The sequence below is a fragment of the Theropithecus gelada genome, chromosome 20 (assembly GCF_003255815.1).
Source record: "Theropithecus gelada isolate Dixy chromosome 20, Tgel_1.0, whole genome shotgun sequence".
Lineage (NCBI taxonomy): Eukaryota > Metazoa > Chordata > Mammalia > Primates > Cercopithecidae > Theropithecus > Theropithecus gelada.
Genome location: NC_037688.1, coordinates 31,090,866 through 31,108,646, shown reverse-complemented (window position 1 = coordinate 31,108,646; position 17,781 = coordinate 31,090,866). Strand labels below are relative to the sequence as shown.

The following is a 17,781-nucleotide window of genomic DNA, read 5'->3' as shown; positions in this document are numbered from 1 at the left end:
AAAAAAAAAAAAAAAAAAAAAAAAAAAAAAAAAAAAAAAAAAAAAAAAAAGAAATGGAACTCGTCTTATTTTTGATTTTTAAACGAGATGACTTTAACACATCTTCCTATTTAAAAAAGTTATCCTTGATCAGGTTAAGCAATTTTCACATGAATAGTTGTTTGGCTCTACTGATTTTTTTCCTTGATTTATTGAGATGATCATATGTTTTTTTCTTCTTTAATGGGGTAGTATAGGAAATTGAATTATTGGATTTGTAATGTTAAACCAACCTTGCATTCCTGGAATAAACTCAATCTCATTATATCTTACCTTTTTATGCTTTGCTGGATTCAGTTTGCTAATATTTTGGTGAATGTTTTACATTTATATTTTTGAATTAACGAGTGTGAATGGCCTGAAATCTTTATGTCCCTGACCGGGTTTAATGGATTTTGGTATAAAAATTAAGTTAGTTTTATAAAATAAGTTGGGTAATACTGTCTTTTATATTTTTATCTGAAAAGAGTTTAAGTTTGAAATAATTTATTTCTTAAATCATTGGATAAACTTTTCTGTATCTATCAGGGCTTAGCGGGTTTTTAAAAATGGGGATATTTGAAACTATTTCTTTAATGGTTATAAGACCATTTGGATTTCTTGCTTTAAAAAGTTAGTTTTGGCAAGTTGTATTGTTCTAAGAATTTATCCATTTTATCTAAGGTTATTCAGAAGTATGTTTTAAAATGTCTAAGCCTGTGTTTTTGTTTACTTGTTTGTTTCTTGTCATCTATTTGCTATTGATTTCCGACAGAACAGATTTTTTGTTGAGATCTGCTTTAAGCCCTAGTATACAGTAATTTTTCATAACTGTTCCATGGGGCCAGAAGAATTTTTTTAGTGTTCTACATATGTCAATTATATTAAGCCTATTAATGCATTCAAATTATCTATAAGTGTTGTTCGCTAGGACTTTAAGCAATGATAGAAATATTCTCTATCTGTTATGTCCAATACATAGCCACTAGCCACATGTGCTCATCAAGGACTTGAGAGGTAATTTGGTTTAGATTCCAGCCTCATGGAATTGGTGTCCTTATAAGAAGAGACACCAGTGTTCTCTCTTTCCCTTTGCTATGTGATCACATCGTGAGAAGGTGGCTGTCTACAAGTCAGGAGGATAGCCTTCACCAAAACTGACTATGCTGGCACTGTGATCTCAGACTACCAGCCTCCAGAACTGAGAAATAAGTATCTCTTGTTTAAGTCACGCACTCTATGGTGTTTTGTTATGGTAGCCTGAGCTCAGTAATATAGTGTAATACATTATACTTAAGTGTAGAAAATTCAGTATTGCTTTGTGACTTAACGTAATTCTTAATTAGTAATTAGGCATCAGCTAACTCAGCCCTAGCTACAGATGTCAGGGTTCCTTGGAGGAAGCCCAGGAACTGATGAGGCTGGTAAGAAGGAGAAAGGAGGACTCCTTTACCCTTTCTTTCACTTAGCATCTCTGTTCTGAAGTGATTGACATAAAAAGTGTTCTGCTGTAAAAAGCCAGAACACCACTGTGTTAAATAATACATATATATATATACGTGTGTGTGTCTATTTAAGAATTTGCTTTATAGCCAACCTGATTAATTTATATATCATATGTAATACATCTATTATATTCAATTATAATTATACACATATTTCCAGTTTATCTAAATAAGTGATATTCTTTCTCAAGGAGCAAAGTAAACCTACAGATCTTAGATATTCGATATTGCCCTTCCTTCAGTGGCAGTGAACCAAGCTGTAGGAATGATGTCTAGAAGAAAAAACAATTCCACTCCTATGACACAGGGCTGAACTTGAATTTCCAAACCTGTTAATAGAAGGACAGAGTAAGAGGTTTCAAGTCCTTCTGAACAGATGCAGGATGGCTTCTCCTAGAGCTACCTACTTTCTCTCCTAAAGGATGATCAGTTAGAAGCTGGTGATGAACCTGTGGGCAGAACCTCATGGTAAGATGACAGCCCCACAGGAACAGTCTACCCAGTCTGTGGCAACAAGTAGGGAATATTGCCCTCCTGTGATGGTGTTGTGGCCTCAAAAAAGAGGTCAATGGGAAAGAGTAACAAGAAGCAGGCTTTGCTGCCAACATAATCCCTGGTGGGGCCTCACCCAGTTAAGGCAAAAACTAAGAGGATCCCTGAGGTTCCTGATGACTCTGGTATGGAGCCAGCCAGGCCAAGGAAATCCTCAGTTCCCACCTGAATCAGGAACCACTGGCTATCACAGGCAGTTAGGGTGTGATTATCACTAAAAACCCCCTGTAGGGCACAGTCTCAGGATGAGAGCCCCCACCTCTGGCAGCTCTCACATTCAGGGACTCAGGATAAGGCTGGAAGCCACCACCCAGAGGCTCCTTCCCTCCACCCTGCACTCAGCCCTCTAGGGGCAGCAGGCGTCTCTTCACCATGCTGGGACTGATCACCTAGCCTACCCAGCAGACCCCCATCAGTGTTCCCACCAGATTGCTTCACTGGGTAATATTTGCAAGGCTGAAAAATAGAGGGCAAAGTGCTGAACTGTGGAACAAACAGTAGCTGTGGATTTTTATGAGCCTCTTGTTTTCTCATTCAGCTTATAAACTCTTGATGGGAAAAGACTGTGCTTCCTACTTATCCCCACTTCACCCCTTTCTCTCCCTCTCTCCCTTTCTCTTCCTTCCCTCCCTCCCTCTCTCCCTCTCTTCTCTATCCCCCTTTCCCTCCCTCCCTCCCTCCCTCCCTCCCTTCCTTCCTTCCTTCCCATTTTTATCTAGTGCTTATTCTGGGTGCTTCCCTTCCCTTATTTGTAAAATAGTGTTTCCTAAATAACTGCCATGTATAATAGTGTTTCCTGAATAACTGCCATGTAAATAAGGTTACTGAGAATATGAAGTGAACCCATCTTTGGAAATGTCTGGCACAGTCACTGCTTATCCACCCACCTTGTTCCCCATGAGCAGTTTCCATGTTTGTCTTTGGGGGCTCATCAATTCCATGCACAGCAATAAGTCTTATTTATCTTTGTAGTCCCCATTGCACATAGCACAGTGTTCAGGTAGAGTATTCAGAGAAGTTTCATTTAAAAATAGATATATAATAATAAGATATACAGAAAAAATGGGCTTTGATATGTCAGTAGAAGACAGTGGTTAAAACAGGGGCTTTATAGTCAGTCAGTGCAGAAATGGGGTCTTGGACTTCTCAAACGAAGATATAGAAGTGACCAAGAAACATGAAAAAATGTTCGTCACTAATCATCAGAGAAATGCAAATCAAAACCACAATGAGATAATGTCTCATACCAGTCAGAATGGCAATTATTAAAAAAAATAACATGCTGGTGAGGTGGAGGAAAAAAGGAATGCTTATACATTGTTGGTGGGAATGTAAATTAGTTCAGCCATTGTGAAAGCAGTTTGGAGACTTCTCAAAGAACTTAAAACAGGGCTACCATTTGACCCAGCAATCCCATTACTAGGTACAAACCCAAAGGAATATAAATTATTGTACCAAAAAGACACATGCATTTATATATTCATTGTAGTGCTATTCACAATAGCAAAGACATGGAATCAATCCAGGTGCCCATCACCAATGGATTGGATAAAGAAAATGTGGCACATAAACACCATGAGTACTATGCAGCCATAAATCATGCAGCAACATGGATGTAGCTGGAAGCCATAATCCTACGTGAATTGATGCAGGAACAGAAAACCAAATACTACATGTTCTCACTTATAAGTGGGAGCTAAACACTGAGCACACATGGACACGAACGGGGAACAATAGACACTATGAACTACTAGAGGGGGTAATAAGGGAGTGGGATGTGGGTTAAAAAACTACCTGTTGGGTAGTATGCTCAGTACCTGGGTGACGGGATCCGTACCCCAAACTTTAGCATCATGCAATAGTGCCATGTAACAAATCTGCACATGTATCCCCTGAATTTAAAATCAAAGTTGAAATTATTAACAAAAAGAAATGGGGTCTGGGATCTGCTGTGTGGACTCAGGTGCCTGGATCCCTAGAAGCAGGTATTCATCCTCACTCTCTGGGGTTGCTGCATGACATGTAATGAGTTAGAATGACGCCTGACATGGTGGGTACTCAATCATTGTTATTGCTATTGGTCAATATTATGGAAGCTTCCTCTCATTGCTCCCAATAGCTCCATGTTGAAGATTTGGCCATATACATCTGTCTACAGGAAATATTTCCTACTTGGACATATTCTTTGTGCTCTGGAAAGCTGTTAAAAGAGATTTTCCCAAGGTAAAGATGTGAATTGTTCACACTGTACCGATGGTCTTACTCTAAGGCTTCAAAAATAGGCAGGTTGCTTTTCATACAGAAAACGGGAAGGTGCCTGCACAGCTGGTGCTTAGGGCTGCACGGTGACGGGGCTGTTCTGGGAATGAAGTCTGGTTGTGAGTTGCTTTTCCACAGTGCCTGAGGAGTAAAACAGCTTATCATGTTTCAGGGCATTGGTAAGGTGGTCTTGTTCCTCAAATACCCTTCCACACAGGTGGCGCCTAATTTCATAATTAGATGTCTATCTTTTTGGCTTAGGACTAGCAAGGGAAATGCAATGAGCCTGATCAGTCATGAAGGTGGAATCTTGGTTCTTTGCTGCCCAGCATCCACTTCCCTTTCTCTGGTCGGGTACCTTCCATTTCCCTCTGGGAACTAGCCTATCTCTGACATTCAGCCTGGCTCAGGAGTTCCCCAGACCATAATTGAGGGACATAGGATTCGACCAGAGCCAGTGAGTTACAGAAAAACCTTTCCCAGGACTCTACTTCCTCCCGCTAGACTGGAACCTGGCATATGAAGAGCTGGAGCTGCTGAGTCATCTTGCAACCATGTGTGTATAGGACCTGACTGAGAATGGAGGAAATATGGCAGAGGGCAGAGCCGAGGGATGATGGAGGAGACACTAGGTGCAGGTGATGTTATTCAAGTCCTGGATCAAGCTGTGCCTGAGCCTGAACCTAGCACTTTCCAGATGCATGAACCAACAAATTCTGTTTTTGTTTTTCTTTTTTTTTTTGGTAAGTTTGAGTCAGGATTACTATTGCTTACAATCAAAGGCTTCTAATGATATGGTCATTAATAGAGGATCCATTTTTAAAAGCGTGCTTGGCATGGAAGAGAGTAAAGGGAGCACAAGAACTCAATGCTGGTAATATTGGAGGCTCTGAGTAGGTTGGATAAGGGACATCCTCAAGATGTCAATGTTTGAATCCCTGGAACCTGTGAATGTTACCTTATATGGCAAAAGGGACTTCGCAGATGTGATTAAGTTGAGGATCTAGAGGAGGGGTGATTATTCTGGAATATATGAGTCAGTCCAATGATCTAACCACAGGTGCCCTTATATGAGGGAGGCAGAGGGCCATGCTCCTCCAGAGAGGGGAGAAGGGGATGCTATGCAGTCGGCTTTGAAGGTGGAGGAAAGGCCAGAGACTAGGAATGCAAAGAATGAAAGCAACAAAGCTCTGGAAGTCAGCAAAGGCAGGGGATTTTCCCTGCAGCTTCCAGAGGGAGCAGAGAGAGAATGCCCTGTCCATACCTTGGTTCTGGCCCAGTGAAACTGATTTCAGACTTCCAGCCTCCAGAACAGGAAGAGAAGAGATCTGTGTTGCTCCAATGCCCCCAGCTTGTGGTGATCTGTTGCAGCAGCCACAGGAAGTTGCTAGGGGGAGGGCCCCATTCCCACTGGGCTCACTCTTGGGGCTGTAAGTCTGTCATCCTGGCTCAGACACAGTACGGAGAGAGTCAGGGAAGAAAGGGGGCTGAGGGGGCAGAAAATGGACTGTGGCCCCGATTCTGTTTCCCCTTCGTGACCCTTTTGCCCCCTCCTCAGGGCTGTCTTCCCTCTGGCCCCAAGGCTAAATGTTTACTTTTGGCTCCAATCCAAACTTTTCTCTGGGAGGTGAAAAAGAAAAACGCAAATACTCGAGCTCACAGCGTTCTGAGAGGTACAGAGCTGGTGAGGAAGAGAGGGATGTTTATAGAAGGGACAAAAGCTTAAATCAGTGAGAGGCACCTGCGGCCCTTGGACCCTGTGAGGCTTCCCCACATCCTGAAATGGCCTCAGACTGATTGTGGGAGAAAATATCTCAAAGCTGCCTCTGGGGTGCTCAAATATGGCCTGGTATCAACATCAGAGAGGCACCCATCTCCTCAATTTCTTCAATAACAAAGTGGCCATTAGCGTCCTCACCACATTCCTCTGTGGAAGGCACCATTATTATCCTCCTTCATTTCACACAAGAGCTGAGGTTCAGGAAGGCTCAGCCACCCAGCAGGCTCACATGGGGCAGGTGGCTGAGCCAAAGTCTGACTCGGACACCAGCACCCTGAACTACCTGGGGACAGCTGTGGTTTAAGAGTACTTAGTGCCTGCCCTTGTGGGGTTCAATAAAACAATGCTTATTCTGAAAGAAAAAAATAATCACATTTTCCCTAAACATTTTTATTTTCTTATTGTGCCCTTGGGCAGAGCAAGGAACTGCCTCTAAGCCAAGGTCTGGCCTTATCTGGCTGCAGAGAGGAGTGATAGGTAGGGAGGGGAGGCCTGCCTGGCCCTGGCCCCCTTGAGCCACACACAGGCCATGGTGAAGTTTGGCTAAAGCCTGGCTTTGGCCTTGATGAATGCAGCCTGGTATAAGGAAAGGATTTTCTACCATTTGTTGGAAGTAAAAGGAATCTGGGTCCATCTGTGGTTGTCTAAGGACCCCAGAGCTCCTATAGGAGGACCTGTAGGAGGCCCTATAGGATTCTGGGGCTGTTTCACTTAGCAGCATTTGGTACAAAGGAAGGCACCCTTAGAGAACCTAAAAACAGCCACCAATTTGGGAGTGCTTGGTATGTCTCAGGGACATATGCATGTTATAGATACACTTCATTTAATCCTCACAGCAACTCTTTTAGACTACCATTTTACAGGTGAGTCAACCGCGGCACAAGGTCACACGGCTAGGAGCACAGCGCTTGGATTCTAACTAGCCACGTCTGACTCTGCAGCCCAGGACCCCAACTACCACTAACATACCACATCTTAGAAAAGTTCCACTTTTGGACCAGGAACAGTAGCTCACACTTGTAATCCCAGCACTTTGGGAGACTAAGGTAGGAGGATCACGTGAGCCTAGGAATTTGAGACTAGCCTGGGAAACATAGCAAGACCCTGTCTTTACAAAACACAAACAAACAAACAAACAAAAAACCAGAAATTAGTCAGGTATAATGGTGCACGCCTGTAGTCCCAGCTACAGTAGTCCTTGGCTTGAGCCCAGGAGTTTAAGGCTGTGGTGAACCAAGATTGTGCCACTGCACTCCAGCCTGGGTGACAGAGTGAGACTTTGTTTAAAAAAAAAAATCCACTTTTGAAGCAACAGAAATTGAGGAATGATGAAGACACAGATGGAAGCATCCAGAAAATGAGGCTCTTCCTCCAGCCTTCTTCCAGGGCTTCCACCCTCCTCTTGCAATCTCCATATTGGCTGGCTAGCGCTCATCATAGAAAAATCAATGTGAGAATAACATGTTCCTTTGCTGCAGGACTTGGCTCCCCTTAGGCCTTTGTATTCGATTTATTTATAATCTGATTCGGAAATGAAAAGCCAAAGCTGTCCGTGGAGACCACTTGGCCCACATGTTCTAGGTTCTAGTGCGGTCTCAGCTCCCCCGCTCTGAGACTGGGTAGAGATGCCAGCCAAGCCAGAGGCCGCTCGGCTCCCTGAGGGTTGGCTCTCTACTCTGGCCTCTTAAAGGTAAAAGCTGGTTCAAGTGCACTGTTTCCTTGTGCTTCTCTTTCACACAGGTGCCATGAAGCATTGTGTTCTTATCAAGCCGATCAGTTAGACCGAAGAGATGGACCTAATAAAAGGGTGGCTCCTGCAGCAACGGCTCTGTGGGCATGAATGCCCAGCCCTGGCACTTCATGCCAGCTTTCTCATTACATGCAGATGTGGGAGGGGGAGAGACTGCCATCCACCATGGTTGACCCAGGTTCCTGTCACGGGCACAAACTCATAGGCTTCAAAGGCAAGGGCTGCCTTTTCCTCTTACCGAGGAATTATTTAGCATGCGTGTCCATTTTACTCCTTTCTTTGTTCTTAGATGTGACATGAGGGCCAACTTGGGGGAAAAATGTGTGCTCAAACAAGAGGGATGCTTTAAATAGATGAGTGAGAATTGCCTACAAAGTCACATGCACACACATGCATGCACACGCACCACAGATGTATTGTGTTGTGAAGGAACATGAGAGTGTCTAGGCAACCTCAGACCTGCCTGATAAAAGAAAAAGAAAACCCTCTCTTACACTTCTGTTTCTTTTGCTGACTGTAAGGCTTAGAAGAATCCTAACTGGATAAGAAAGGTTAGTGTTGGTGTATATCTGATAAAAGTGACCTTTAGTCAGAGTGGTTTATGTTTTTCAGGCGTCCTACACAGAGACAGTCTGTCTGGAAACCAGGTGGCTTTTTTTTTTTTTTTTTTTGTCTATTCTAGGTGACATTTTTGCCTGGAACCTTTCTATTTGGTGGGTGCCAGGAAGCTGAGAGAGAGGAATCTCAAGCCAGGTATGAAACGATCTCCTTCTCTCTACAAATACCAAGGTGGGAGCAGCTGATTCACCAAGAAACACCCTTTGAGGATGTACTCTGTGCTGGGGACTGTGCTTGGCTCTGGGGCTCCAGAGGTGACAGGGCAGGTGTGCTTGCTGGCCTCACAGGGATTAAGAGATGCTGGGAAGATGGACAATGAGCCATAAGTAGAGGCGTGATGTGAGTCACCAAGGAGATGGGGGTACCAATGTCCATGACAGGGGCTCTGGCCTAAGGATGGGTCTTGGAGAAGGTTTTCCTGCAGAAGGATGATGAAGCTGAAGTCTGAAGAAGGGGCAGGGACAGGTAGGTGGGGCTGGGAAGGAGCTTCCAGCAAAGAAGGGGGCAGTTGGACAGGAACAGCACTGGGCAGGATAGAGGCCGGTGTGTTGGGTAAACAGAAAGGTTGGTGCCGGAAGGAGAGAGCAAAACTGGAGTGCAACGCAGGGACCAGCACATGCTGAGCCTTGTAGAACAGAGTACTCTGTACTTGATTCCAAGAAGCACGGGTAGTTATGAAAGGCTTAACGCCATGGCAGTGTCATGGCTACTGAGGGGAGTAGGAGCTCTGGTGCATGCATGGAAGCAGAAAGCCCAGGTAGGGCTGTGACCATGGTCCCAGCAACAGGCAATGGTGGCTTGAGCCAGGGTAACAGCAGTGGAAATGGGAATGAGGTTTTCAGAAGGCAGAATAGGTAGAAGTTGGTGGTGGATTTGATGGGGTGGGTAGGGTTAGAGAGAGGAAGAAATCCTAATGCCTCCCAGGAGAGCAGTGATGTCGTTTACTGGGACAGGGTGCCCTGGAGGAGAGTCGGGGGGTGAGCAGGGAGGGAACAGAGCTTATGTGGGACACATTAGGCATAGATCACCTGGGAGGCATCCAAGGGATGTCCAAGAGGAGATGTCAAGAAGGCAACAGACTTGAAACTCAGCAGAGGGGGCTCGGTGAAGATAGGCACTGGGAAGCCTCGGCAAAAGAAGCTGACTGGAGCTATGGGGGCACATCAATTTCTAGGAAGAGGAGAAAGCCTAGGATGGAGCCCTCCATCCTTCTACTCCAGCGGATTTGTTGCTGGCAGAGAACTGAGAAGGTTGAGGGGACAAGAGGAAAAGCAGGAGAATACGGTGTTCCGCAAGCTGAGAAAGGAATGCATTTCAGGAAAGTGGGGTTGGTCACTGTGCTGAATGCTGCTAAGTGTTATTTTTCTGAAAAAACCTCTGTCACCTTCTTGATTACAAATCTCATCATTACCTCCAAGAAAGAGCATTAATTCCTTCTGGAATACCAGGCTTCTCACACAGTTCTGCCAATATGCCTCTCCAGACTCATCTTCCATAACTTCTCCCACCCAGTGAGGTCTGCCCACCAGCCACGCTGACATACCCTCTGCCAACACCATGGTAGAAACGTGTCATTTGCTCTCCAGCATCGATTCTCCCTCTGTCAGTTTTTGTTTGGTGATCTACCCCATTCCCACCCCCTCCAGTCCATCTGGTTCTGAGATCATGATCCACAGCCTTTGGTGTGGGGCATGTGGCCAGGTCAACCACGATGAGTGCGTCACCCTCCCCTGACAGTGACTGATGAGGAGTGGGGACAGAAATGTGACTCAGTTGGTCTGATCAGAGTGAATCTCCTGGAAGTTGTGGGAGAAAGACCTCATATTGTTTTCCAGTGGATCAGAGTATAAAAGGACACGGCCCCAGCAGTGCTGGCAGCCATTGGGTGATTAGGAGAGAAGAGCTAATCTGGGAATGAGGTTAACACATGAAACTGAGCAGAGGTGAGAGGCAGAGAACCTGGCTCCAATGATGACATTGTATGATCCTCGCTTTAAGCCAGGCCAGAAGCCAAAGTGAATCTGGAATTTTGAGTTGTGAAAACCAATGAATTTCCTTTCCTTTAATTTTTGCTTAGGGTCAGGTTTTCAATGACTTGCAACAGAGTGAACACATGAATTCTAACTAATAGATAACATGCTTTTCCTGTTACTCAGAACGTCTTCCTGCCTCTCCATCTGGAACATTTAACTGTGGCTCCTCAGCGTAGCCTTTTCTGACTTCTCTGGGCACAGGCCTCCCACCCACAGAGCCCAGCATGGCCACAAGTCCACTTTGGTACATGTCTGCTTTCCCCACTGGCCTGAGGACAAGGGTCACGTCTTGTTCATTTTTATATTGCCGATTCCTCAATATGTGGCTCACAGTAATCACGTATCAAATGTTTTCTGACTGACTCTCTGATTGAATAAATGAAAGAACGAACAAGTTAAAAGAAGAGGCTCAATATCAAGACAAAGGAAGATACTCAAGAAAGAGAAAAATGGTTAAAGAAATGCTTAAACCAATGAAAAATTAAGTGTATCATCTTCAGCAGTGGCCAAGTACATTTTCAAAATTTCATCCCTTTAATTATGAAAGTAGCCTCTCAAAAATAAAAAAATAAATGAAGCATGTCCTTGCTCCCAGATGGAATAAACTTATTTAGTTATGTTACACTAGAATCACTTCACAAAATCTGGTATTTGAAGTGCATTAGGTTGGGTTGGCTGATTTTCCCATAATTATATTAAATGTTCACCATCTACAGAATTTCATTCCAAACCCAAACAGTCCCTGGCACTTAATGAGCAGACTGCAATGCTCAGGCCCAGGACTGGCTGCCGGTTTCAATGCTTCGCTAGGTCATCGTTAGATGTCTACGGAAGACATTCAGCACGAGCCATCGTTACCGTGGTAACAAGTGCAGGAGAGAAAAGGGTGACTGTCATACATAAGATGAGGATTATGGCCAGGAAGCACTGCAAACCCCTAAGGAAACAACACGAGGTTTCCTCAGTTTAGAATGGCCGTTCGATATACACATGCTAAAAACTGAGTGTCACAGCATCCAAGAAGGAAATATATAAAGCCCATTAGTTCTGGTTGCCAACCAAGAAGAAAATGCAGCAATTGCAGCCTCTCACTATTTTATAATTATGTGTATGTCTATACATATACATAAATGAATTACAACAGAAACCCACTGAAATATGTAAAACAGGCAACATGGAGCTCAGTGTTGCACATACTCAATGTAGGGTCCTACTCAGTCTGTGCTTTGAGTTTGAAATGCTTTTCAAGAAAATTCAACAGCAACAAAACCAAAAATAAACAAGTGTGACCACATCAAACTAAGAAGCTTCTGCACAGCAAAGAAAGAACAGAATGAAAATTCAACCTATGGAAAGGGAGAAAATATTTGCAAACCAGATATCTGATAGGGGGTTAATCTCCAAAATATATAAGAACTCCTACAACTCAATAGCAAAAAACCACTAATAACCTAATTTTAAAATGGGCTAAGGACTTAAATAGACATTTCTCCAGAGAAGATCTACAAATGGCAACAGGTGTAGAAAAAATGCTCAATATCATTAAATATTGGGGAAATGCAAATAAAAATCCCAGTGAGCTATCACCTCACACCTGTTAGGATGGCTGTTACTAAAGAAACGACAGACAAGCATTGGTGAGGATGCGGAGAAACTGAAACCCTGGCACACTGTTACTGGGAATGCAAAATGGTGCAGCCACTATGAAAAACAGCATGGAAGTTCCTTAAAAAATTAAAAATAAAACTACCATGTGATTCTGCAATCCCACTTCTGGGTATTTATCCAAGAATTGAAATCAGAATCTCAAAGTGACATTAGCACTCTCATGTTCATTGCAGCAATATTCACAATAGCCAAGATGTAGAAACAAGCTAAATGTCCATCAACAGGTGGATGGATAAAGAAAATTGGTTATATACATACAAGGGGCTAGAATTTTCTTCAACCTCAAAAATGACATGGATGAACCTTGAGGACATTGTGCTCAATGAAATAAGCCAGTCATAGAAAGATACTGCACGATATGGTTTGTCTGTTTGTCCTCACCCAAATCCCATCTCGAAATGTAATCCCCACATGCTGAGGGAGGGACCTGATGAGAGGCAACTGGATCACGCAGGTGGTTTCCCCCATGCTGTTCTTGTGATAGTGAGTGAGTTCTCATGAGATCTGAGGGTTTAAAAGTGTTTGGCAGGGCTGGGTGCCATGGCCCACACCTATAATTTCAGCACCTTGGGAGGCTGAGATGGGTGGATTACCTGTGGTCAAGAGTTGAAGACCAGCCTGGCCAACATGGTGAAACCCCATTTCTACTAAAAATACCAAAAAAAAAAAAAAAAAAAAGAAAAAAAAAAGCCAGGCACCTGTAATCCTAGCTACTCAGGAGGCTGAGGCAAGAGAATCGCTTGAACCTGGGAGGCAGAGGTTGCAGTGAGCCTAGATAGCGCCATTGCACTCCAGCCTGGGTGACAAGAGCAAAACTCTGTCTCAAAAAAATAAAAAGTGTTTGGCGGTTCCCCTCTCACTTGCTGTCTCTCCTGCCATCATGAAAGATACGCCTTGCTTCCCCTTCACCTTCTGCCATGACTGTAAATTTCCTGAGGCCTCCCCAGCTATGTAGAACTGTGAGTCAATTAAAACATTTTTCTTCATAAATTACTCATTCTCAGGCAGATCTTTATAACAGGATGAAAACAGACTAATATACTGCATGATCCCACTTATATGAAGTAGCTAAAATAGTTAATAAAATCAAATAATAGAATGGTGGTTGCAGGGGCTGGGGAGAAAGGAGAATGGGCAACAGGCATACAGTTTCAGTGCAGCAAGATAAGTTCTAGAAATCTGGTTTACTTATAGTCAATAATACTGTATTGTACACTTAAAAATTTGTTAAGTTGTATATATATTATCACAATAAAATAATAATTTAAAAAATTCTACAAAGACTTTATTTTTTAGTGATGAATTTCTAATCATCTTATCACTAGATTCAAAATTAAAGTGGGCTTATGGATACTGCTTTGTTAATTCGGTGGTGATTGGGACTTTCAAAGATGTTTTATCTATGTTTCCTGTTAGCAAATGTAGGATGGATTGTGACTTTAAGCTCCTTGTTAATTCTGTCAGTAATTAGTGGTCAAAACGGAAAATATTCATGAGTGGCCAGTACATGGAAAATAGAAAACCCTGTGAAAAGCCTGAAAGAGAAAACAAATGAAAAGCAGAATTCTGTGAGAGTTCTGCGCTAGGGGTACCTTATCTGATTATCCTCATCATTCACCAAGAAGAACCAGCGAAACTTCACAACCAAGGGGCTGCAGTTGGTGATGGTAACGTAGCGAATGAGCTCAGTATCGTTCAGGATGCAGCCAAAATCCAGCTCCATCGTCTCAAAGCTGAGGTTGGGGTAAAGCACTTCTCCGTGCAGGTCCAGGCTGTCTATCTGAGGGTGTTCCACATACTTAATTGCTAGAATTTCTTCTGCCACCCAGTTGTTCAGATCGTTTCTGTAGGAGGGGTCAAACTTGATCAGCAGGTTTTTTTCTTCATCAATTTCCAGTTTAATGGGCTACAAACAAGATAATGGGGAAATTACTAACTTTTGTACTATGCGTTTCCACCTTGGTACATGAAACAGGACAGCCAGGTATTTACACATACACATTACATGTATTTATGCACACACACAGATACACACGTATTTATGCACACACATACACACATATTAGTATGAAAACCATACATATACACATTCATATGTAAACAGCTACTGCATCTAAGTATAGATACTTACGTATATGAATATACATTTTATTAGTTGAAAATGAAAGCAACGAAAATCTGGAATTATTTAAAGGAAGAGATTTTGATGAGTGTTATGTGGGGTTATAAGAATTGAGGAGTTGTAAAGGAAAAGTCTACAATGAATAACTATTATAAAATATTCTTAACTAAAAATAAATCTGTTGTGAAATGCCCTTAGGCAAGTGGGAAAAATTCTTTGCTTAAGAAATTTTTAAAAGGGTTTTCTAAGGCACGGGGGGGGGGGGGGGGGGAGCTCTGTAGAGCGTGACCCAGAAAGGGGCAGATTAGGTAATTTAATTTCTTTTCCAATGTCAGCAATCCTAACTTTTAAGCACAGTGTCATCCATTTTCTGCTGTTTTCTATTCAACTTAAAATGACAGTCCAGAGCTGTACAGCATTTGTTCAGTACATTTTATTTGTTCTTTTCTGTCTTTGATTCCAATCCCTATGTGTTCCTTGATGCCAGTGTCTGCAGTAACACCTTCCCATAGAAAGGCTGGCTATGAGTTGGCTTTTTTAGGCATTGCTCAAGTCCCACATTTAATGGGCATGAAAGCCACCTCGTGGTTTTGCAGCAAGTGCCCTGAGGCAGTCGGGAAGAATGAACACAGGAATGAATCTGTTTTCCGTGCGCCTCATCTTTCCGCTGGGCTTAAAGGATTCTGGTATTTAACTGTACATTTAATGACATGATTAGATGGTTTTGGATGATAAAGCCAGGTACCTCATTCAACAATCAGAGAGAGAGTAATGACTCTTCAGCATTGGCCTAATCCCAGCTGAAAGTCAGGCCAGCCACCTGGCCTTTGATCTTACCAGTGGCACAAGGGGCTGGGCATAAGTTAGGACCCACCCTTGTAATCATGGCATCTGCAGCACTCGGTATCGCCACGCTTCATGTTTACATGTTTTGAAGATTGACTTAATTTTTTTTTCAGGGAAATGATATTATTTCTTTGTAGAAATGATGCAAAAATTTACATTATATATAAAAGCACAAAGAAGAAATGAGAAATTAATCCCAAATTTCACAATACATTATTTCTCAGAGTTATCATTTGGTAGATGTTAGTCCGGACGTGAGAGAGGAATAATAGGATTTTACAAAAATGGAATTAGACTACATTATTTTTTAAAAAACATCATGTTTGAATTTTTTCTCAAAAAAAAAACTTGAAGAAATGTTTCATAAACAAGGGATATTAATTCCTAAGATTAAAGGCTCTGGAGACAGAGTAGTTAGGTCCAAATCCTGGTTCTGCCACTTACTAGCTGTAAGACCTTGGGCAAAATACCAGGCCTAGTTTCTCCATCTGTAAAACAAGGGTAACAATAGTACCTGCCTCTTCTTAGGAGGATATAATTAGTTAATGTATATGCGAGGTGTTTCAGGGCAGTGCCCGCACATAGCGCAAGGTATTTAAATGGTAGCTATTACTATTATCCCCTTACAATAACGGAAAGAGATGGCTAAATGTTAAGCAGTTTCAACCTTAGACAACCTCTTATTGACACCTGGCTGTAAAAGGGAATGAAATCGGCCGGGCATGGTGGCTCACACCTCTAATCCCAGCACTTTGGGAGGCCAAGGTGGGTGGCTCATGAGGTCAGGAGTTCAAAACCAGCCTGGCCAAGATGGTGAAACCCCATCTCTACTAAAAATACAAAGATTAGCCAGACGTGGTGGCAGGCACCTGTAACCCTACTTACTCAGGAGGCTGAGGCAGAGAATTGCTTGAACCCGGGAGGTGGAGGTTGCAGTGAGCTGAGATTGCGCCACTGCACTCCAGCCTAGGTGAGAGAGCGAGACTCTGTCTCAAAAAGTAAAAGGAATGAAATCAGTACACCCATGCTTCCCTCACCTCCCAGTTTTTATTGGCTATAGTGAATTTTAAAAGCTGAGGTTTAAAACATTCTGCTCTAAAATTCTGTCAAAGTTGTGTAGTCTCAGTTCCACAGTTAACTGGATTGAGTCCTCCCATCTGTCTTTTCCTCAGTTTTTTCATTCCTGAGTACCTTATTTTGATTCTTTTAGATGACCGCATGTCATTGGCAAATTAGTTTTCCAACAGGGGTGCATGAGTGTGGAATTCAAAGATGCAAGGGAATGCTGAATACAGCACTCATGCACCCCTGCTGGAAAAACTAATTTGCCGAAGACATGCGATCATCTAGAAGAATCAAATAAAATGCTCAGGAATGAAAACATTTCCTTGCGTCTCGAGCATCCCTGTCTGTTATCTTTATAGTATCAAAGGATACTTTAGCTAGTTATAAACTTCTTGAGTCAACTTTCCTTCCCTCAAAACTCTGCAGTCATTGTTCTGTTGCCATGTGGCATTAAAGTGTAAGGCTGAGGTTAGTCCAAAATCTTCCCTTGATTGGTCTCTTATGCTTAGATGCCATAGAATTCCTTGGTTGTCAATAAGTCCTGTAACTTCACTAAAATATGTCTCACTCTTGAATATTCCATATCATTTTGTCCTAGGACAAGGTGAGGCCTTGTTTCTAAAAATATTTATATCATTTTGTCCCTGGACAAGGTGAAGCCTTAATTCTAAAAATCTTTAAAAAATATTTCATTGATATTTTGGATAGACAGAACAATGAAAAGCAAGTTGATTTTGTGCCCATCTCTCCATCTCTTACCTAAGCCAATAGTTTCCCTCCCCTGAGGAAACCAAGGTTAAAAGTATCTTGTTTACCCTTGCAGAGATATTCTATGAACATAATATCATATTTATATATTCTTTTATTTTTTTGCACATGATAGCATATCATGTACACTGTTCTATAGTTCAGTTTTCTCACTGGAAGATCACTCAATATCAGTGCATATGAAGCTGCTTCGTTCTTTTTAATAGCAGCATTTCATTCCATCATATTATTCTGCCACCATTTATTTAACCAATGTGCTACTGATGGATATTAGTTCCCAATCTTTTGCTGTTATAATCAACATTGCAGTTTTATCCTTGTATATAAGTCATATTGTGTATTGTGTTTATGTCCCCAGAATAAATTCCCAGGAATGGAATTTCCAGGTCAAATGGTATGAGCATTTAAATTCTTGATAGCTACCACCATATTGCCTTCCAATGTATGACATACACTGTCCGGCATGGCAAGAGATTATTTCCACACGTCCTTCCAAAACACAGGACTAGCCAATTTTTGCTCTTTGCCAGTCTGATAGGTTAAAAAACGTATTTCATGGTCATTTTAGTTTGTATTTTCATTCATATGAATAAAGTTGCGCATATTTTCACGTTTAAAAGCTATTTTATTTTCCCTTTTGTCAACCCCTGCTCTTTTCTTTTGCCTGTTTTTCTGTTTGGTTGTTAGTATCTTTCTTGTTGGTTTGAAGAAGCTCTTTATTTTTTAAATTATGTGTGTGGTTTTATTAAAATTATACATGCAAATGATATAAAGTGAAACTGTACTGTAAGAGTTAT

At 42.3% G+C, this 17,781-nt stretch overlaps 1 protein-coding gene across 1 annotated transcript in view; it reads right to left on the bottom strand.

Moving 5' to 3' along the window:
* HYDIN (HYDIN, axonemal central pair apparatus protein) overlaps nt 1–17,781 on the bottom strand; it is a 421,369-nt gene that overhangs the window by 188,871 nt on the left and 214,717 nt on the right. Inside the window, exon 24 of the mRNA XM_025370321.1 lies at nt 13,776–14,089. Within this exon, the coding sequence (XP_025226106.1) occupies nt 13,776–14,089 (314 nt within the window). The remainder of the gene's footprint in view (nt 1–13,775; nt 14,090–17,781) is intronic.